At 40.0% G+C, this 17226-nt stretch overlaps 1 protein-coding gene across 4 annotated transcripts in view; it reads left to right on the forward strand.

The window, feature by feature from the left end:
* The first annotated feature begins 1241 nt into the window (after window positions 1-1241).
* The window catches only part of USP7 (ubiquitin specific peptidase 7 (herpes virus-associated)), a 37003-nt gene continuing 21018 nt past the window's right edge, over window positions 1242-17226 (forward strand). Inside the window, exons 1-10 of one of the 4 annotated variants that reach the window (XM_014545089.1) lie at window positions 1242-1314; window positions 2523-2627; window positions 8042-8240; window positions 10404-10542; window positions 11186-11274; window positions 13710-13818; window positions 14716-14846; window positions 15340-15394; window positions 16369-16449; window positions 16547-16637. In XM_014545089.1, the coding sequence (XP_014400575.1) occupies window positions 2585-2627; window positions 8042-8240; window positions 10404-10542; window positions 11186-11274; window positions 13710-13818; window positions 14716-14846; window positions 15340-15394; window positions 16369-16449; window positions 16547-16637 (937 nt within the window). In that variant the 5' untranslated portion in view covers window positions 1242-1314; window positions 2523-2584. Of the gene's footprint in view, window positions 1315-2522; window positions 2628-3362; window positions 3541-8041; window positions 8241-10403; window positions 10543-11185; window positions 11275-13709; window positions 13819-14715; window positions 14847-15339; window positions 15395-16368; window positions 16450-16546; window positions 16638-17226 lie in introns of those variants that run through there. The other 3 variants (XM_014545090.1, XM_014545091.1, XM_014545092.1) reach the window with 3 other exon arrangements.

The following is a 17226-nucleotide window of genomic DNA, read 5'->3' on the forward strand; positions in this document are numbered from 1 at the left end:
GGTCAGCCTAGCTGAAATGTGTACCTTGGTGTAAAAGATGGGGTATTGTCCAGGAGAACCCTGTTCAACTGCTTCTTCTACCTGCCTTGCCTTCTGGGGTCAACTCAGAGAAATCCTGTCTTCATTAACAATAGAACAGGAGCTCTCGTTTCATAAAATATTAGACTCTCTTTATTCACCATATTGCAGTTAATTCTGCTGCCAAAAAACTGTGGTCCAATTTATTCATTTTCCCCAACCCACACTAAGGTGTTGTGGATGGTGATCCATAAGATCTCTTGAATCGATCTTTACTTTTATGAGCACCGTAACTTCTGGTGAAAAAGTGCTCTATCTCAAGTCACCAAAACAAATCTTTAAAAATACTTTCTTTCAGCAATAATCTGAATTCACTTGGATCTCAGAATCATGGGTCAGGCAAGTTAACACTTGCCATAGATTATTAGATTGCTTACCTTTACATATCACCCTATTTTTAGGAGCAGTGCTTTGTTTTGTGCACAGAGAATTATTTGTCATATTTGCATTTGCTCATTATAAACCATACTTTAAAGCAATTGCAGTCGGACAGATTTAAACCAAGGACCTAAATTAAAAGTATAGGGCATGTGTCAAACAAATTACTTTAAAATTTATAGTACATTCACATGACGGGAGTGTGTGTATATGGTGAAAAATACTCTTCAGCTTCTATAGAACCTCTTAATAGTTTCTTTGTATTTTCTCAGTGCTTATTTATTCGTACAAAGAGAAAGAATAATTTACATATTCCAATATACTCTATCTCTTTCATAACAAAGGCTGCATTTATTTCTTGGTTCTTAAATTTTTTTAAAACTTGACTTGAATTTTCCATATAGGTACCCAGCTGTGCAATATTCTATCAGTGGATTGTGTGTTATTAATTTTATAAGCCTCCTCTAGACTTTTTTACTTTTTCCCCATAAAATATTTCTGTGGTATTTTCATGTAGTTAATTTTGGAGGATAAATGTGGGTGAAAGACATTTTGGCCACAGTACCTGATTTTTCATTGCTTTTAAAGCACGTTTCAGAGTTTGAGCTAGTTAAGCAACGGTAAAAGGAACTTCTCTTTGCCATATTTTCCCTCCACCATTTTTTTTTGTCAGGGTGTAGTGGTCAAGGGACCACTTTAGAAAAAGATTTATTTTTAAGAATAGTTTTTAACTCATTGTTAATTTAAGTGTATATATTGATATTTAATAGAACAACTTAATTAAGAGTATTAAGATTGGAAATGGTCTGTTGAAATGTGGTGGTAATGCTGGTTTCTTGGCTTCCAATGATTTCTAAGGTGTGTGTGATGCTTAAGAAGGGAAAAGTACAGTTTATATTCAGGAATTGGTTGAGAGATGTAATCTGATAGTTTGGGGTTTTGGAGTGTCTAGAGAGGGAAAGGGATGGCGCTATCCATGGTTCTGAATTGAACAGTGCTGGTATAAATGCTGGAAAGACTCTGAAATATTGGAGGTCGAGGACACACCTATGTACATATTTTTAAAACTAAATCTCCTGTTTGTAGCTGAGACTCTTTAATTTCTATAGAAGTGTCTGATGCCCCAGGGAAAGCTCAGTGCACAGCACTGATTAAATTGGGGACCAGCGTTAGTTGTAATGAGCTATTCTGATATGTGGAAGATGGCAAGGATCTAAAAATGTGAAATATGGCCCTTTTGACCAGTAGAGACTACTTAAGTCCTGGCTTTCCATCATTTTTTCCACTCCCCTCTTCTTTTACATCATGGACCTATGCCAGTGAAAGAAGATGGTTTTTAAATTAATTGGTAAAAATAGTGATGAGAATGCTAGTTAAAATTGACACCTTATATTTCCGAGCCATTGCTTAAAAGTTTTGAATCCACACTTCTGATTCTATGTAAATGTTTTCCAAGACACATTTAAGCAAGCATTGAGAATAGAAAAATCATTTTATTAGTTTCTTGGTCCTTTCTGGGCCTGTTATACATGCCAATCCTCCCAGGGGCCTCCTTCCCAATTCCCTGTGCCCCCCCAAAAAGAACACATGTTTCAGGGTTTGAGCAAGTTAAGCAATGGTAAAAGGAATTGTTTTTGCATGGATTTATACTTCAGTTATACAGTAATTATCCAGAGAATGATAATTTAATATTTTAAGGTACTGATGTGTATCTGTGTTAAAAAGATATAACGTTTGTACACTCTTGTATATATTTCATAAATCAACATTTTCTCTAGGATTGATTGGTTTTAATGAGTAGGAAACCTACTTCAAAGTAAATATCATTGCAGATGGAGCAGATTACTATGTGGAATAGTGCATGTTAAAGTACATTTAGCATTTTGGAAATCAACCCAAGTTCATATTTAGTAAACATACTAATAAATGCCTTTTGGGTTAGGGTGCATTTATTTTGACACAGTTGTAACTTATTAGTGCCTAGAAATCATCAAAAGTACCAGTATAGTTTTATTTAATTTAAGCCAAGAAGGTAAAAACCATGGAATTTCTTTGTTTCTTTAAAGCTGGAGATACAGATGACCCACCAAGAATTACTCAAAACCCTGTTATCAACGGGAATGTAGCCATGAGTGATGGGCACAACAACACAGAGGAAGACATGGAGGATGGTAAGTACGTGTGGTCTGCTTACTTGCACCAGACAGAAACTCTGTCAGAAACACAAGTAGATGTGATGCCTATTTCTTCTTCAAGTTCTTCTGAGTTTCTTAAAAGTAGCTAGTTTTTAGGAGGTTGTGCCTGAAGAAAAATTGGGCATTGAATTGGTGTTGAGTTCAAGATTACCTACAAATTTCAAGGTAAGTTGATTCTCCCCAGCCTAGGTGAGAAGGTTTAAATACAGAAGTTTATAATTATATAACGGGTACACAGGCCTGCAATTTTCTGGCCACTGTTAGTATTCAGAATAACTACATGTTACTCTCCTTTCCTTCTTGTTGGCAGCAAGATACTTCCAGACATTGGAACTTGGCTTTCCATTGCATTCTTAGTGCATTGTGTCTACCAGTTGTCTGTACCCCACTCCTGTTAGGTGTGAAATCAGACCAAGCTTTGGACTTCATTCTCCCACACTAACTTTAGGTCTATATCTTCTATGCAAAAAAAAAACATGCATATGTACATGCATGGACATTTTATGCCTAGGGAATCATTTTCTTTTGAGGCAGTTTCTTTTTTACAATTTATTAGATTATATGACCTGTACATTGGCAAGGTCAGAAATCGTGAGCAGGTAGCAGCCAGTCATCACATTATGCAGCCCCTGGAATCTTGCAGTGTAATATGAAACCATGTTCTGTCAAAAGCATGTCCATCAATCCTCATGAGGGTTGTGTCCTTCCCAGGGGTGTAACGGGGCAGTTGAAAGAAACCTCATCAGCCACGGGCTGCACCACCAGAAGGACTGCTGTTCAGACCTCCTGCCAAAAGTTCAGCCTCCATGAGAAACTGCAGCCGTAGTTGAGATTTCTCTGACAGTGCGGTTTACCCCCTGGCAGCTGGCTGAGGCAATATCTGAGGAAGGTAAAGAAGAGTGGTCTAAACCCCGCTGCTTTATTACCTGTGGAGTGCGCTTTCCACTCTAGACCAAGGGCAACGGTGTGGGTGTGGTCTCTGGTTGCTGGGCTTTTGGTTTTATTTTAGACTCCGGAGATGCCAAAAGTAATTCAGAGAGTATAGTGGGAAGGCACAGCCAGGTCTGATGTGCCAGGTGTGAGTGAAGGACCAATTCTAACCACTTGGGGAGCAATAGCTTGCCCAACCCAGTCACAGCACACACAGTCTAGTTTCCACAGAGCATTTTCAATCTGATATTTCCACTGGTGTTTTTATGGGCAGAGGGCTTGGGAGAAGGCACAGGTGTAGATAAAAGGGCATGTGTCTCAGCCTCGGCTCTGTTGCCTTTTTGGGTGGGTCATTCTTTGTTGTAGGCAGCTGTCCTGTGTATTATAGGACACTAGAGTTATACCACCTTCATCCCCCTAGCTGTGACAACCAAATATCTAGATACTGCCAGTTGTCTCTTTGGAGCCAGAGTGGCCTCATTTGTGAACCACTTATATGAGATCATAATGTATGTAAAATCCCTTTTCTCTCAAAGCAATTTTACTAAATTATTAGTAGTAAGTAATGATGCTGAACCATAGAACCTAAAAATGGAAATGCTCCTGTTGTGAATTACCACATGGAGAAAGCATATTATAGGAGAAAGTAGAGTGGTCTTCAATAGCACTTTCTTCCTGGTTTGAATTTTAGGTGCTTTTTGAAAGACCCAGGAGTAAGAGAATGAAAAAAAAAATCATTTCTATTTGATGGCAAAGGGGGCAGGAGGGAGGTGGTTCTCGTTCTAGGCGTAGAAGCCTTGAGGGCAGCATTTTCCCAGCCATCATGTGTATTTCAAAACACTCTTCTACAAGACATAAGTGTGTTGTGAATCTAGGAAGTTTGAGGAGTGCTAGGTTAAACAAGTTTCTGTAGTATAGGTCTCTGAGTCATTCGGTATCCCAACATCTTTCTCCAAAAAGACTCTTTGTTAATGATTCCCCAAAACTCTGGACTTTAGAACCCCTTTTCCCTGAATCTCCTTTTAACACCTCAGTCTGGAAAACACTGGATTTCAATGATCAATGCCTTAACTGTGCAGAGAGGCCTTAGTGTAAGGCACATTTCCTATACAAAAATTAAGTAGCTAATACACAGTTTGGAAAAATGTTTGTGGGGTAAAGGGCATAAATCCTATTAACATTGAGTTGTGGACAAGTATCAAATCATTTCCTAGTTGTGCGCACCTACTGTACTTTGATGTTAGTGTCTTACTGTCTTTGCTGAGATGACCATGAGAAGTTTTAGAGCAAGTGCAGCCTCAGCAGGTCTAGAGGGATCTAGATTGAGATTGTTGGTACCCATGAAACAAGAAATTTCTGGGAATTCACTAGGGCTTTGTAAAGACTTGTATTCGAGGCTTGATACAATCAACTGCAAGAGTGCCATTTGGGAAAACTTCACTCTAACCTTTCTGATTCAGAAAACCCAAGTATTTTATGCTCCTCTACTTTTTCACGAAACTAAACCTCAGGCCAGTACATTGGCCTTTGACCTGCGAAGATAAGGTGGTTGTAAGAATAGGCATAATGGTAGCTGGGGACAAGATGGGAGCTGCTGCTGCTGCTGCTGCTTTTCAGAGACAGGATGGGAAAGTAGCGGGTTATCAAGTTTTCTGATTGAGGATGTCTGATGGCAGCAGTTAACACAGCTCATTGTTCTATTATTTATAATAGAAAGATTCTTGGAGTGATAGGTGCTCTGTGGCATCCTGGCAATTTAGTCTTTGGATGAAATACTAACACTGCAGGATGTGGGGTATCCTTCATAATTCCAGGTTTACTGCTTTCTTAAAACACGTTTAATTTTGAAGTCATTATAGACACAGGAAGTTGCAAAAATTGTACATAGAATCCCAAGGACCTTTCATTTATTTTCTTGGGCAAATACTTATATTAGCCTGTTGTAATTCCTTATAGGGCTGTAGCAGGCCAGCCTTATCTGTCAAAGGTGGGTTTCAAGTAAGCTTCTCTTGTTTTGACCTTTTTGTATTAAAAATAATTTGAATTATTAAATTAGTATAAATAATTTCCAGTGATAGGGTAAGATTTCTATTTACTTGATTTCTATTTATGTTAAATTTCCTGTTTAGGAAGATAAGTTCTAAGAATGTGCCTTCAGTGTGAGGCAGAATCTCACATCTAGTGTATAATCCAACGAGTGTGAACTGAGTACCATGAGCCAGGTTGGCACCAGGCTCAGGGCACTGAGCCTCTGTCGGGCCTGCCATCGCGTGGACTCAGTGCCACACTCACGTCACTATTGTTGGGTCCTATTTAATATTGAAAGATGAATTTAGAAATTGACTTAAATTCTGAAGAACAGAAAAGCACTGATAGGTGTCAGTTTTTTATCTATATAAGAATCTAATCCTACGGATAGCTGAATTGTATCTGAAAACAAAATCATAATTAGAAGAGAGGTGGGACCTTGCAGCCTCGAAATCTTTAGGTCCCAGGAGTGAGTGTCCTGGGGTGCTTTTCGTTTGGTTCTGTTCAGTTCTTCAGTCAGTGTAAAGCAGGTCAGTTTTGTTGGGGTCTGTGTTTGGTGGAGTGTTAGAATGGCATCCTACAAATCAGAGGCAGGGTCATTGTGCTTAGCGTTGACCAATCTTGAGTATTAAAACTCCCGTGGTCACTTTGTAAAACACTTTGGATAAGATGAGCCAGTAAACCCCAGGGAGCCTCAGTTTCCTTGTCTGTAAAGGGGGAATTAAGTACTGGCTGTCCTTGCTTACCTTGCAGGATTTAAGTACCACTCAAATGTGACCTATGTGTCTATGCAAAAGTGGCCTACTTTTCTCCTAAGCCATTCCATACACCATTCTCTTGAGCAAGTTTCTTGCCTTTTCAGTGGTCTTTATTATCCATTAAAGGGATTAGGGTTGCCTGCCACTAGGAGAGGCTCGAATTCAGAATGCGATCACCTCTTAGATGTGACTAACCCCTGCTCAGCTGCTCTCCTTTTAAAGGGCTTCACTGTAAACTGCCGAGCAGTGTTATGTGTAGGAAAAATTCTTAGGGATGAAGAAAGAGTGTTTAAACGAAGGTAAAAATGCTGTCACACATACATTTGGTTTTTCTTTTTTGGTAAAGAATATTAACCTCTCATGAGGACTGATGGACATGTTTTCCTAAGAACAAATCAGTTAGTCACAAATCAAGCAGTTTGTGTACACTGATAAGTCTGTATCCTGAGCACTTGGCTGTCTTGGTGCAGTGTAGAGACTGAAGGATGAAGGGAGGGAGTGTTCTCTTAACCCGCTCTTCTTCCCCTAAGCCTCCAGTCTCATTAGGGACCTCAGGAGCCAGTCGGGCAGGATGTCAAAATAGCATTGATTCTTAAACCCTCCCTGCCCCTTCTATTCTGTAAAGTAACTGTGGCTCCTCAAGGTGTAGCCCTTGGTCCCCTGCCCGTCTGTAAACTGTTCCCAGTCTGCAAGGGGATAGGTACAGAAAGTGAGAGGAAGCATTTAGAAGCATGTACCTTGCTGTGGCAGTTTTACGATGCTTTATTATGAAGTGCTGGCAGTGATAGATTGGCGGGTGGCCTTCGGAGGACCACTCCTTCACACAAGGAATCTAAGAAGTGTCGATATGGACACTGCTGGGTTTATCAAAGCTCATCTGGCGCTTGTGTCAATTGTAAATGAATAGCCACCATCAGTAAAAGCTGGAATTCTAAAGTTTGTGACATTAGTTGAATGTCTAACAGGCACTACAACAACACATTGCTTTTTATTGGAGAAAATCCTAATTCCTTAAATTTCCTTTTAGTATCATCGAGTAATAAAGAATACCAATTTTTTTCTTTTTCTTTTTTCTTTCTTTCTTTTTTTTTTTGCTAAGGAGTTCAGGCTGATTTTTCACAAAAATTATGAACTAATGAAGTTATTTAACCTTTATTTGTAGGCTAACTTTTCAGCAATCTTTTTGTCTCTAAACAGTGCCACGCTTCCTTGGGAATAGCCCTTTACCCGAAAGGCCACCTGTGTTTGCAAGTTCAGCACCCCCTTCGTTTTTCCTCTTCAGCTCAGCCTAAGTCTCAAGGCTTTTTCTTTTCTCCCCACAACCCCTGACCTTGACAGATGTCACATGTTTCATCCCTTCTCTCCAAAGCTCCTCCATGCACTAAGAATTATGTGAGAAGTAAGAAGTAGAATAGCTGTTCTTATCACACTGGACTCTTAAAAATCTAGGAGGGAAGGCAGGTGTGTGTTAGCCTCCTGAATTTGGGGTTTCATTCACACAGAAGCTGCATATCATTGTGCTGTTTTAGGTTATTAGTAAATTGGGCTGATACTATTTTTCCAGAGAGCTAGGTTTTAGCTAGTTGATGTTGTGTAGAATAGTTTATTCCTGTTTGTTGGTGCTTTCAGGGCTGTTTTACGGGCTCTGATTGACAGTCACGTGTTTTCTTGCAGACACGAGTTGGCGCTCCGAGGCAACCTTTCAGTTCACTGTCGAGCGCTTCAGCAGACTGAGTGAGTCGGTCCTTAGCCCTCCGTGTTTTGTGCGAAATCTGCCATGGAAGATTATGGTGATGCCACGCTTTTATCCAGACAGACCACACCAAAAAAGCGTAGGATTCTTTCTCCAGTGCAATGCTGAATCTGATTCCACGTAAGACAGTTTAAATGATGCAATTACAAATCCACAGATAGTTATAATACATTTGGCCTCTTTTTGAATTTTTTTTTTTTAATTCCCTTAAGCCTCTACAGTCTGATTTTAAATTAGAGTAAATACATTTCCCTCTTTAAAACTCACTGGTAGGTATTATATCCAAACTAAAAAGATATGTATTTTTCTTGCATATACAGAACTGAAGTGTTTGTATGAACACAGAATCAGGGCCCAGTGGATTAGCTGAATACTGGTTACCAGGCTTAATTCCTTTTCAGCAGTAACTCTCCAAGGGGAAAATTTGGTTAAGAAAAATTATTTAGGCTGACATCTTTCTCATTTTGTGTTAATCAGTTCATATGGGTTATTCAGAAAATTCAAATGAAAACATTCGAGGGTTCTACAACATGAGCCTACTTGGGCTTATTTTAGAGAATAAATTTTTATTCATGTAATTTCTAAAAAGAGGTATACTATTAAATGTCTTTAGAAAGAAGACGTGTCTTTGGTCCCTCCATTCAGGTAAAGCCAAAGATTAGAGGTTTCACATTTTCTGCCTACTTCCAAAAGCCTCTTTACTCTTCTTTCCTTTAATTAAGAACTTTCACTGTTCAGCGTTTATCAGTTCCCCTAGTTGTGGCACTGTTTGAAGGGATTCCAGACCACTTTGTCACCAAGCTGCTTCCTTGGACCACATCTGCATAGACTCCCTGTCCCCTCCTGATTGTGGCTCTTTGGTGCCCCCTGGGGAAGGTTGTTCCCCAGAGGGTACTGGTTCTAGTTCTGTCAAAGCTCCAGGGAACACAGCTCATTTTATTTTTTATTTTTGAATTTTTAGGAAGTGCCAAGCCCATTTTATGGTGCAGCCAGGGCTGTATTCAGATTAACAAATTTTTCCCCTATGTTCACATTGTGATCAGATCTGATGAGTATTGGGCTAGATTCTAGTCTAACAGCTTTAGCCTGAACAGTTGGGAAGCACAGTGAGCCGTCCACATCCAGCATAAGGATCCAGAGCAAGTGGAAGTGCCGAGGTGACAGCCCTGCTGTGCTAGGTATTTCAGTGAGTTTGCAGCCCGTTCAAAGTTCATTCCTTTATAAGCTCTACTTGCATTGTAAACCTTATGGTGGATTTGTAAAGTGGCATATCTTTTTGGTTTTTAAAATGTTTTTATTTTCTTCAGAGAAAGGAAGGGAGAGGGATGGAGAGATAGAAACATTGATCTGCTGCCTCCTGCACGCTCCCTACTGGGGACGGAGTCCGCAACCTGTGCATGTGCCCTGACTGGGAATTGAACCAGAGACCTCTTGGCTTATGGGTCCTCGTTCAACCACTGAGTCACACCCACTGGTATCTTTTTTCTTTATAAACATCGATCCAGAGGCCCTTTGTGTTCTCAAAACGTGACTGACAGCATAGCATCTATGGTCATATTTCTTGGTTGTGATTCGGTATCCATGCTTAGAGTTTCTCAGGAGGCCTGTGTGGAAGGTGCTCTTAAGAACTTGACAGCCACAGCACCTATGAGCCACCAGGGGCAGGAATGATGCTTAGAAGTGATGACAACTTTATTAGTAGAACCATTTTTTCCCTATTCTTTTCTTTCTTTCTTTTAAATGTATTTTTTATTGATTTCAGAGAGGAAGGGAGAGGGAGAGAGAGAAACATCAATGATGAGAGAGAATCCTTGATTGGCTGCCTCCTGCATGCCCCCCACTGGGGATTGAGCCCACAACCTGGGCATGTGCCCTGATCGGAATCAAACCTGGGACCCTTTGGTCCGCAGGCCAACACTTTATTCACTGAGCCAAACCAGCTAGGGCTTTTCCTATTCTTTAGAAAGAATATCAATAGAACTATAATCTGACCCCAAAGCTGTAGTCTCTTATAAAATCTAAACATGTATTTTATAGATACACCTATAAGAAACTTGAAGTAAACTTTTGAAAAATTAATAAATAATAAAACCATGGGTTAAATCAGTATATAGAGGCACCCCCAAACCCTTTCAGCCTTTTTCTCCATTAAAGGTAAATGTGCCCTCCTTAATCCCTCCAAAAGAGAAAAACAATAAGTATGGGAATTTTTGTGTGCTGTGTTCTTAAAAATGTAAACATCAATGAAATATGTTACCTAAGTCTTAGATTTTCTTTAAACAGGTCGTGGTCTTGTCATGCACAAGCGGTGCTGAAGATAATAAATTACAGAGATGATGAGAAGTCATTCAGTCGTCGTATTAGTCATTTGTTCTTCCATAAAGAAAATGATTGGGGATTTTCCAATTTTATGGCCTGGAGTGTAAGTAACAGTGGGTTTAGCCTGAATAACCTGAGCATCATTCTGTGTTACCCTAAATCTTTTATTTTTCAAGGCCTTCTATTTATTTTAGAATAAGTTGGCCAGGTATCTATATGTGGTTTTGTTTCCTGGCTAAGCTTTTAGCAGCCAACAGGACTCAAGTCTCAACATTTGGTCAGAATTGATAAGTTGGTTAATAGCTTTCCTGTTAGGTACATTTCCTTTAAAAGAAATAATACCAGTTGGGGTCCTTTCCTGAGTCAGACATAGTGCAGGGTGGTTGTAGGTACCTTCCTGAATTCTCCAGTCAGTGCATTTTGGCTGCTTTTTGCAGAGGTGGAAATAGTCTCCTAGCATGGGTTCTCTGGAACGCCCATCCCTGCTTTGATGAGCAGACACTGATCCTTTAATTTCCATGCTGTGGCCTTGCACCCCCATTGCCTCTGGGATTCCTCCTTTTGTTCAGAGAACAGTTTAAAATAAACCAAGAACACTACAAAACGAAGCATAATTGGGATGCTTGAAAAAGTAGCATTTTAATTTATTAAGCACAGGACACTGGGATAATTGTCTTGTTGGAATGAAGGGAGCATTCGTGTGATCTTATGCAAGTTGGATATTCTTTTTTTTTCTTTTTTTATAGGAAGTGACTGATCCTGAGAAAGGATTTATAGATGATGACAAAGTGACTTTTGAAGTCTTTGTACAGGCGGATGCTCCCCATGGAGTTGCGTAAGTTTTTCTTTAATTGGGTGTTGTTAATGTGTTTTGTGCTGTAGTGAGGGCAACATTCTCATACTATCAGAGATGTATGTATTCCACAGATAAGCACCCTGTCTGTGCTGCCCCTTGGCACACATGGAACACACAGACATATATGCAGCTTCACATTCACTGCTTTGTTTATTAGATTTATAGAGCAGTTTTCTTATGCCAGACCCTGCTGTGTATTAAGAATATAATTATAGGGTCAACAAGACAGCCTTGGGTTTCTGTCCTCAAAGAATGTACATGCTGGTCTGGTAAAGGAGTAAGACCAGTATGTAAATAACTACAGCAGGAGTGGCTCTGTTTTTATTTTGCAGAGGTCAGGGATGTACAATTTGGGAGCATTAGCTTGTGCTGAAGGGGCCTTGGCCCACTGAGCGGTGAAGTAGTGAGTGGGGTGCCACAGAGCTTAGAGGAGGGCCTGCTAGGAGATGCGTCTGTCACTCATCCAGGTCTGTGTGCAAGAGGAAGTGTTGGCCCTAAAGAGTGGGTGGGTGACTGGGTGATGAGGAGGGACAGTGGAATTTGGGAGTAGGGAGAACAACATGAGTGAAGACACTAGCAGGGAAGTTGGGGATTGGGCAGGGTATCAGGAAAGTGTGCAAAGTGGAACTGAAGGCTGAGATGATAAATTGGGACCATGTTATAGAAGACCAACACATTTAAAATAATATATTTCAGAGAGGAAGGAAGAGGGAGGGAGGGGGAGAGAGAGAAACATCAATAATGTTTCAATGATGAGAGAATCACTGATTGGCTGCTTCCTATCCGCTCTCTACTGGGGATTGGTATTGAGCCCACAACCCTGATAAGGAATCGAACTGTGACCTCCTGATTCATAGGTCGACATTCAACCACTGAGCCACATCAGCTGGGCCCAACACACTTTTTAAGGCCCCAAACGAAATAATAACACTCTCTCCAGAAAGAAGTTAAGTGACAGACAGATCCCAGTGTCTTGCTTATGATACTTTGTTTCCATACGGCCCTGCTCTTGGTCAAGAGTGCACCATTGGTTGACCCCGATGGAATGGGGCAGAGAGCAGTGGAGTGGCCCTGAAGGAGCTGTTACTTAGTCCAGGTCCTGGCTAATGTGGCCTGGGGGTGGCACTGGGAATTTTTTTAAAAAGCAAATAACATTAATTAGTTTTATGTTAATTGGACTGATAAAGGAGGAATTAGACTTTTTTTGAGTTGCCTTTTCAAAACACACACGCTGTATTCTAATATCAGAAGTGGGGGGCTGAAACAAGGTATTGCTAATTTTTTTGATCTCCTCCCCACCCCCTTCATTTAAAAACAGTTATTCCTATGTCTCTTGTCTTAAAAAGTAGATTGGGGTTTTCAGCCTTACCAATCAAAACATTAATTGGCTTAGCCACACTTATCAAAACTTATTCAGCCATTATCACCTTTATGGTTATAGTTCTTAAAATAACAATCTGTAATTTGTGATTCTTGCGTTAAAAAATTACTTTTACACACATGTGCAAATTTTAACTGGGCCATTTTGACGCACCTTGAGTGTGTTTGCAAGGCCATGAACTAACCCCTGGAATTCAGAGTACTGTTGACATTTGACCTCATAATAAATACCTCCTCTAGGATTGGTCACACTTAGTGGCAATCACGTTTATATCTTTTCACTATACACACACACACACACACACACACACACACACACACACACAGGGGAAGGTGGAGATGGAAGTGGGGGATTGTCCTGCTTTCAGGTGGTATCCTCTTCAGCTTCCTGTTTTGGCGGGGGTGGGGTGGGGTGGGGTGGACTATTAACTCTGAGAAAAAAAAAAATCTATCTTCTAACCAACCACCAAAAGAAAAGACTAAGAGAAAAAGCTATAGATGTTTAAAAGTCTGCATCAGAACTTGCCAGTACACATGCTTATCTTTTCCTTGTATATGATTACAGAAAAGAGGGGTCTTAGCTATTTCCACTTCTTGCTGACTACACATGACCTAATGTGCATGTAATAGAACCACAGTGGGGTCATTTTGATAGAAGTACATAGAATTTAAGCCCTGTCTGTGAGTGCTGATCTTGGTAAATGATGGCAATGCTACCATCAGCAGACAGTGTTTTAAGCTGCTTCTTGAACACTGAGATTGAATTAGCACTGGTCCACACACTTGGGCAGACAGTCAGTGACCAATGAAGGGAACCCTGTGATAAGAACTCTTGGCCTTGGTGTCCTCCACGTCACAGGCCTAGTTGATGAGTTGTTACCTTGGAGAATGCTTGGCCTTCATTCCTGTGTCAGGATGGTGGGAAGTGAAATGTTGGCCACCATGTTGACATCTCGTCGAATCGCTCCACACACATTGCAGAAGCAAGGGGGTGTCCTGTGCAGTTTTCCCTCAACCTCAAACTGATCTTGTAGGTGGGATTCAAAGAAGCACACGGGCTATGTCGGTTTAAAGAATCAGGGAGCGACTTGTTACATGAACAGCCTGCTGCAGACTTTATTTTTCACAAATCAACTACGAAAGGTAAATGGATGGTATTTCTCTCCCCAACCTCCACCCACCCTTTTCTCTCAAGTGTTAAGGCACAAGCAAAACTCTCTCGCCAACTTTTGTCTTATCTTCTTCCCGTATCACAGTGCTGTCTCCAGAGAGGGCCCCTGTGTTATGCTTGTGCATATTTTTATTCCTCAGTGTTTGGACACTTTCAAAGCTAACTGGGGTGATCAGAAATTCTCTACAGCTAATAATCCTAACTTTGAGCTAGAAATAATATGGGTTTGTTTTAAATCTGAAAGCCATGAACATCATTTGAAAAGTTCTTTATAAAAAAATTCTTCAGAAAAAAAAATTCTTCAGTTAGAAAACTACTGGCTGTGACATATAATTTTCAGCTATTATAGGTAAAACTTATTTTGTAAGAATAGTTAAGCCAGAACAAACCTCCTTTGAATCTAACGTAGGAGAGAGCCGTGAGCAGCATGGAGCAGTGCAGGCAACACAGACTCCTGGTTGGGGGGCACCACTGGCTGGTCTGCTGGCTCTCTTTATGTTTGCACTATTCTTCTAGTTAATTACCATAGAAGGATTTTATCCTGGGGATAGCTGAATATGGATAGTTTCAGTAGCATTTGTTTCATCAAATCTTTTGTTTACAAGTAATGTTAAGTTTAAAAATGTTGCTCCGAGAAGTATGACATAAGTGTGGTTCTCTTTTGGATGGTGAGCTATAGGTAATTAAAAAAAATTATTTTGTCTTGTTTTTCTAGTTTGTTTCTAAAGACTTTTATGATTTTTAAAAAATAAAACACACTTTGTGGCCTATTTAGGGGATAACTAAAAGTCTTTATTAAACTACCTTAGCCATTGTGATATTAGAAAGTATACTTTCACATCAAATTTCACTTTTATGACTTCTTTTAGGCGGTGTACATGATGCCAACAGAGGGTGATGATTCATCCAAAAGTGTCCCTTTAGCATTGCAGAGGGTGTTTTATGAACTACAACACAGCGATAAGCCCGTAGGAACAAAAAAGTTAACAAAGTCATTTGGGTAGGTATTCAAATCTGCCTTTCCATTCTTCTGCTTTTCTTATGGATGAGTGAGTTGCTAGAAGAAAGGGGGCGTAGTGTGGGCATTTAATTATGTCAGAATGTTTTTATCATTGCATGTTATTTGACCTCTTTGGAAAATAGGGGCTTGGTTTTAGAAAATTGCTTGAGGAATAAGTCACCACTTAAAGCTTTACCTGTCAGGAAAAGGGCACGTATAGTTTTTAAGTGAATGTGTACTTACTTGTGAACATGACCTCTTCTTGCAGTAAGTTGTTTAGAACAAGATAAAGTTGTGAACATTTGGGTGTCCTGATAAAACTTAGTTTATCTTTTAATTATAACCCCCCAAATAATCTTCTCAGAAAATGAATTTAAGAATAGTGGCCGATTATTTTACTGTGTAGTTTTTTTTTTAATCCAAGCTGCTTGTTAATTTATTCTTATTTGAAATGTCAAAGTTTCAATGTAAACGTTCATTTTCTCTTTCCAAGGTGGGAAACTTTAGATAGCTTCATGCAACATGATGTTCAGGAGCTATGTCGAGTGGTATGTATTAAGCTATCATTGTATACTACTGACATCTAATATTTTGAAACACTGTCTGCTGTTTTCAAGTAAAACCTCAGACCTACCTCATGTCACTATAATTCAGATATACCCATCTTTGTTCAGGACCAAAATTAGGCCAGAAGGAAATAGCAGTATCTATCTAGTTAAAAATCTAAAAAGGATGAAAATAAGTTATTTGAAAGGGAAGTATGAGGGGAAACTCAAATTTAAATAGGGGGTAGCATACGTTTAATGTGTTAACCTGGAATATCTACCCGAGTCGTTATAAAAGAAATCACAGGTTGGCTACGTAGCCGTCCTGACTGCCCTGCTGCACTTCAGAAGGGTGACTTCTGTTATTGCCCTGCAGTGTCCAGGCCCCTCCTTTGCACAGATGTTCTGATTGAGGCAGAGCTCTGTGTGGGTGATTCTCCCCCAAACCAGCTCTAGCCACTAGCAAATCCCATTCTTCCAGTTGCGATGAAAGACACACAAACACACAACATGACATGGCTATTCAAGGTGATTGGCTGGGCAAGGTGTGTTTTCTTTTTTGCAGCACTAGCTGGGTTGAATCCAGTTCATTAAATATCCATGGACAAACCAGTCAATCCTGTTGACAGGCTCAACCTCATTAATCTCTTGGTGTGGACCAATACGAGTTAAGTTTAGTGCTCAATTTACATGCTTTTCCACAGAGGTAAAATGAATATAAAAAATTCTTCTAAAGGCACTACAGATTACTAATTCATTCCAAAGGCTGGATAGAGAGTTAATCTCAACTGTTGCATGTAGATATTTTTGTAAATATCCAACCAAGGAAGAAGATTTTGTATGTTTTTGATAATTGCATGCCAAAGGTCATAATATTTATAGTCTAGAATTTAACCATTGAAATTTCCTAGTCAAGTTGCAAATTACTGTATATTTATTAAACAACATTTTCCTAAAGCCAAAACTTTCTCTTCCAGTTGCTTGATAACGTGGAAAATAAGATGAAAGGCACGTGTGTAGAAGGCACCATACCTAAATTATTCAGAGGCAAAATGGTGGTATGTGGCTCTCTCTCTTCAAGAATGATTTTAAAATACTTTAAAAATGCTAACAGTGTTCTGATTAATACTCACACCATGTCCCCTTCCTTTGTAGTCTTATATCCAGTGTAAAGAGGTGGACTATCGATCTGATAGGAGAGAAGACTATTATGACATCCAGCTGAGCATAAAAGGAAAGAAAAACAGTAAGTTGTGTGCATGCAATGGCCTGCTGCCTGTCTGGTAATTTCTGTTGTGGTTCAGTGCTTCCTTACAGAAGTGCTTGTCATTGAACTGGAGCATAGACAGCCACGTGCCCAAACGCTGCATGCACAGCTCACCCAGTGAACACACACATGCAGCCCTGCCCGGCCCTTCCCATCACTGAGTCCTCCGCAGGGGAAACCACTAGTACTTGAGTTTCTAACATCCTGTTATAGGTTGTATTTGCATGTTGTAAATATTTATGTAGGATGTAGTGCCTTTCTCACTTTGCTCAGCATTATTTCTGTGCAATTCACCTATGCTGTGAGTAGCAATAATTTGGTCATTTTCATTGGCTTACAGCATTCCCCTTTGGAAATGTATTACAAGAGTTTTGAAACCATCTTTTCTTGATAGATGTCTCGGTTGTTTTCACTGTGAGGCTGTTAGGCATAAGCTCCTTGGCCATGCTTATTTCTGTCTCCGGGGCACATACATATTCACATTTATGGTGAGTGGGATTGCTGGCTCACAGGGTACACACATGTTCAGCTTAATAGATAAAGTCAGCAGGTTTCCCAAAGGGGTTTA

The sequence above is a fragment of the Myotis brandtii genome, unplaced genomic scaffold, assembly GCF_000412655.1.
Source record: "Myotis brandtii unplaced genomic scaffold, ASM41265v1 scaffold397, whole genome shotgun sequence".
Taxonomy (NCBI): domain Eukaryota; kingdom Metazoa; phylum Chordata; class Mammalia; order Chiroptera; family Vespertilionidae; genus Myotis; species Myotis brandtii.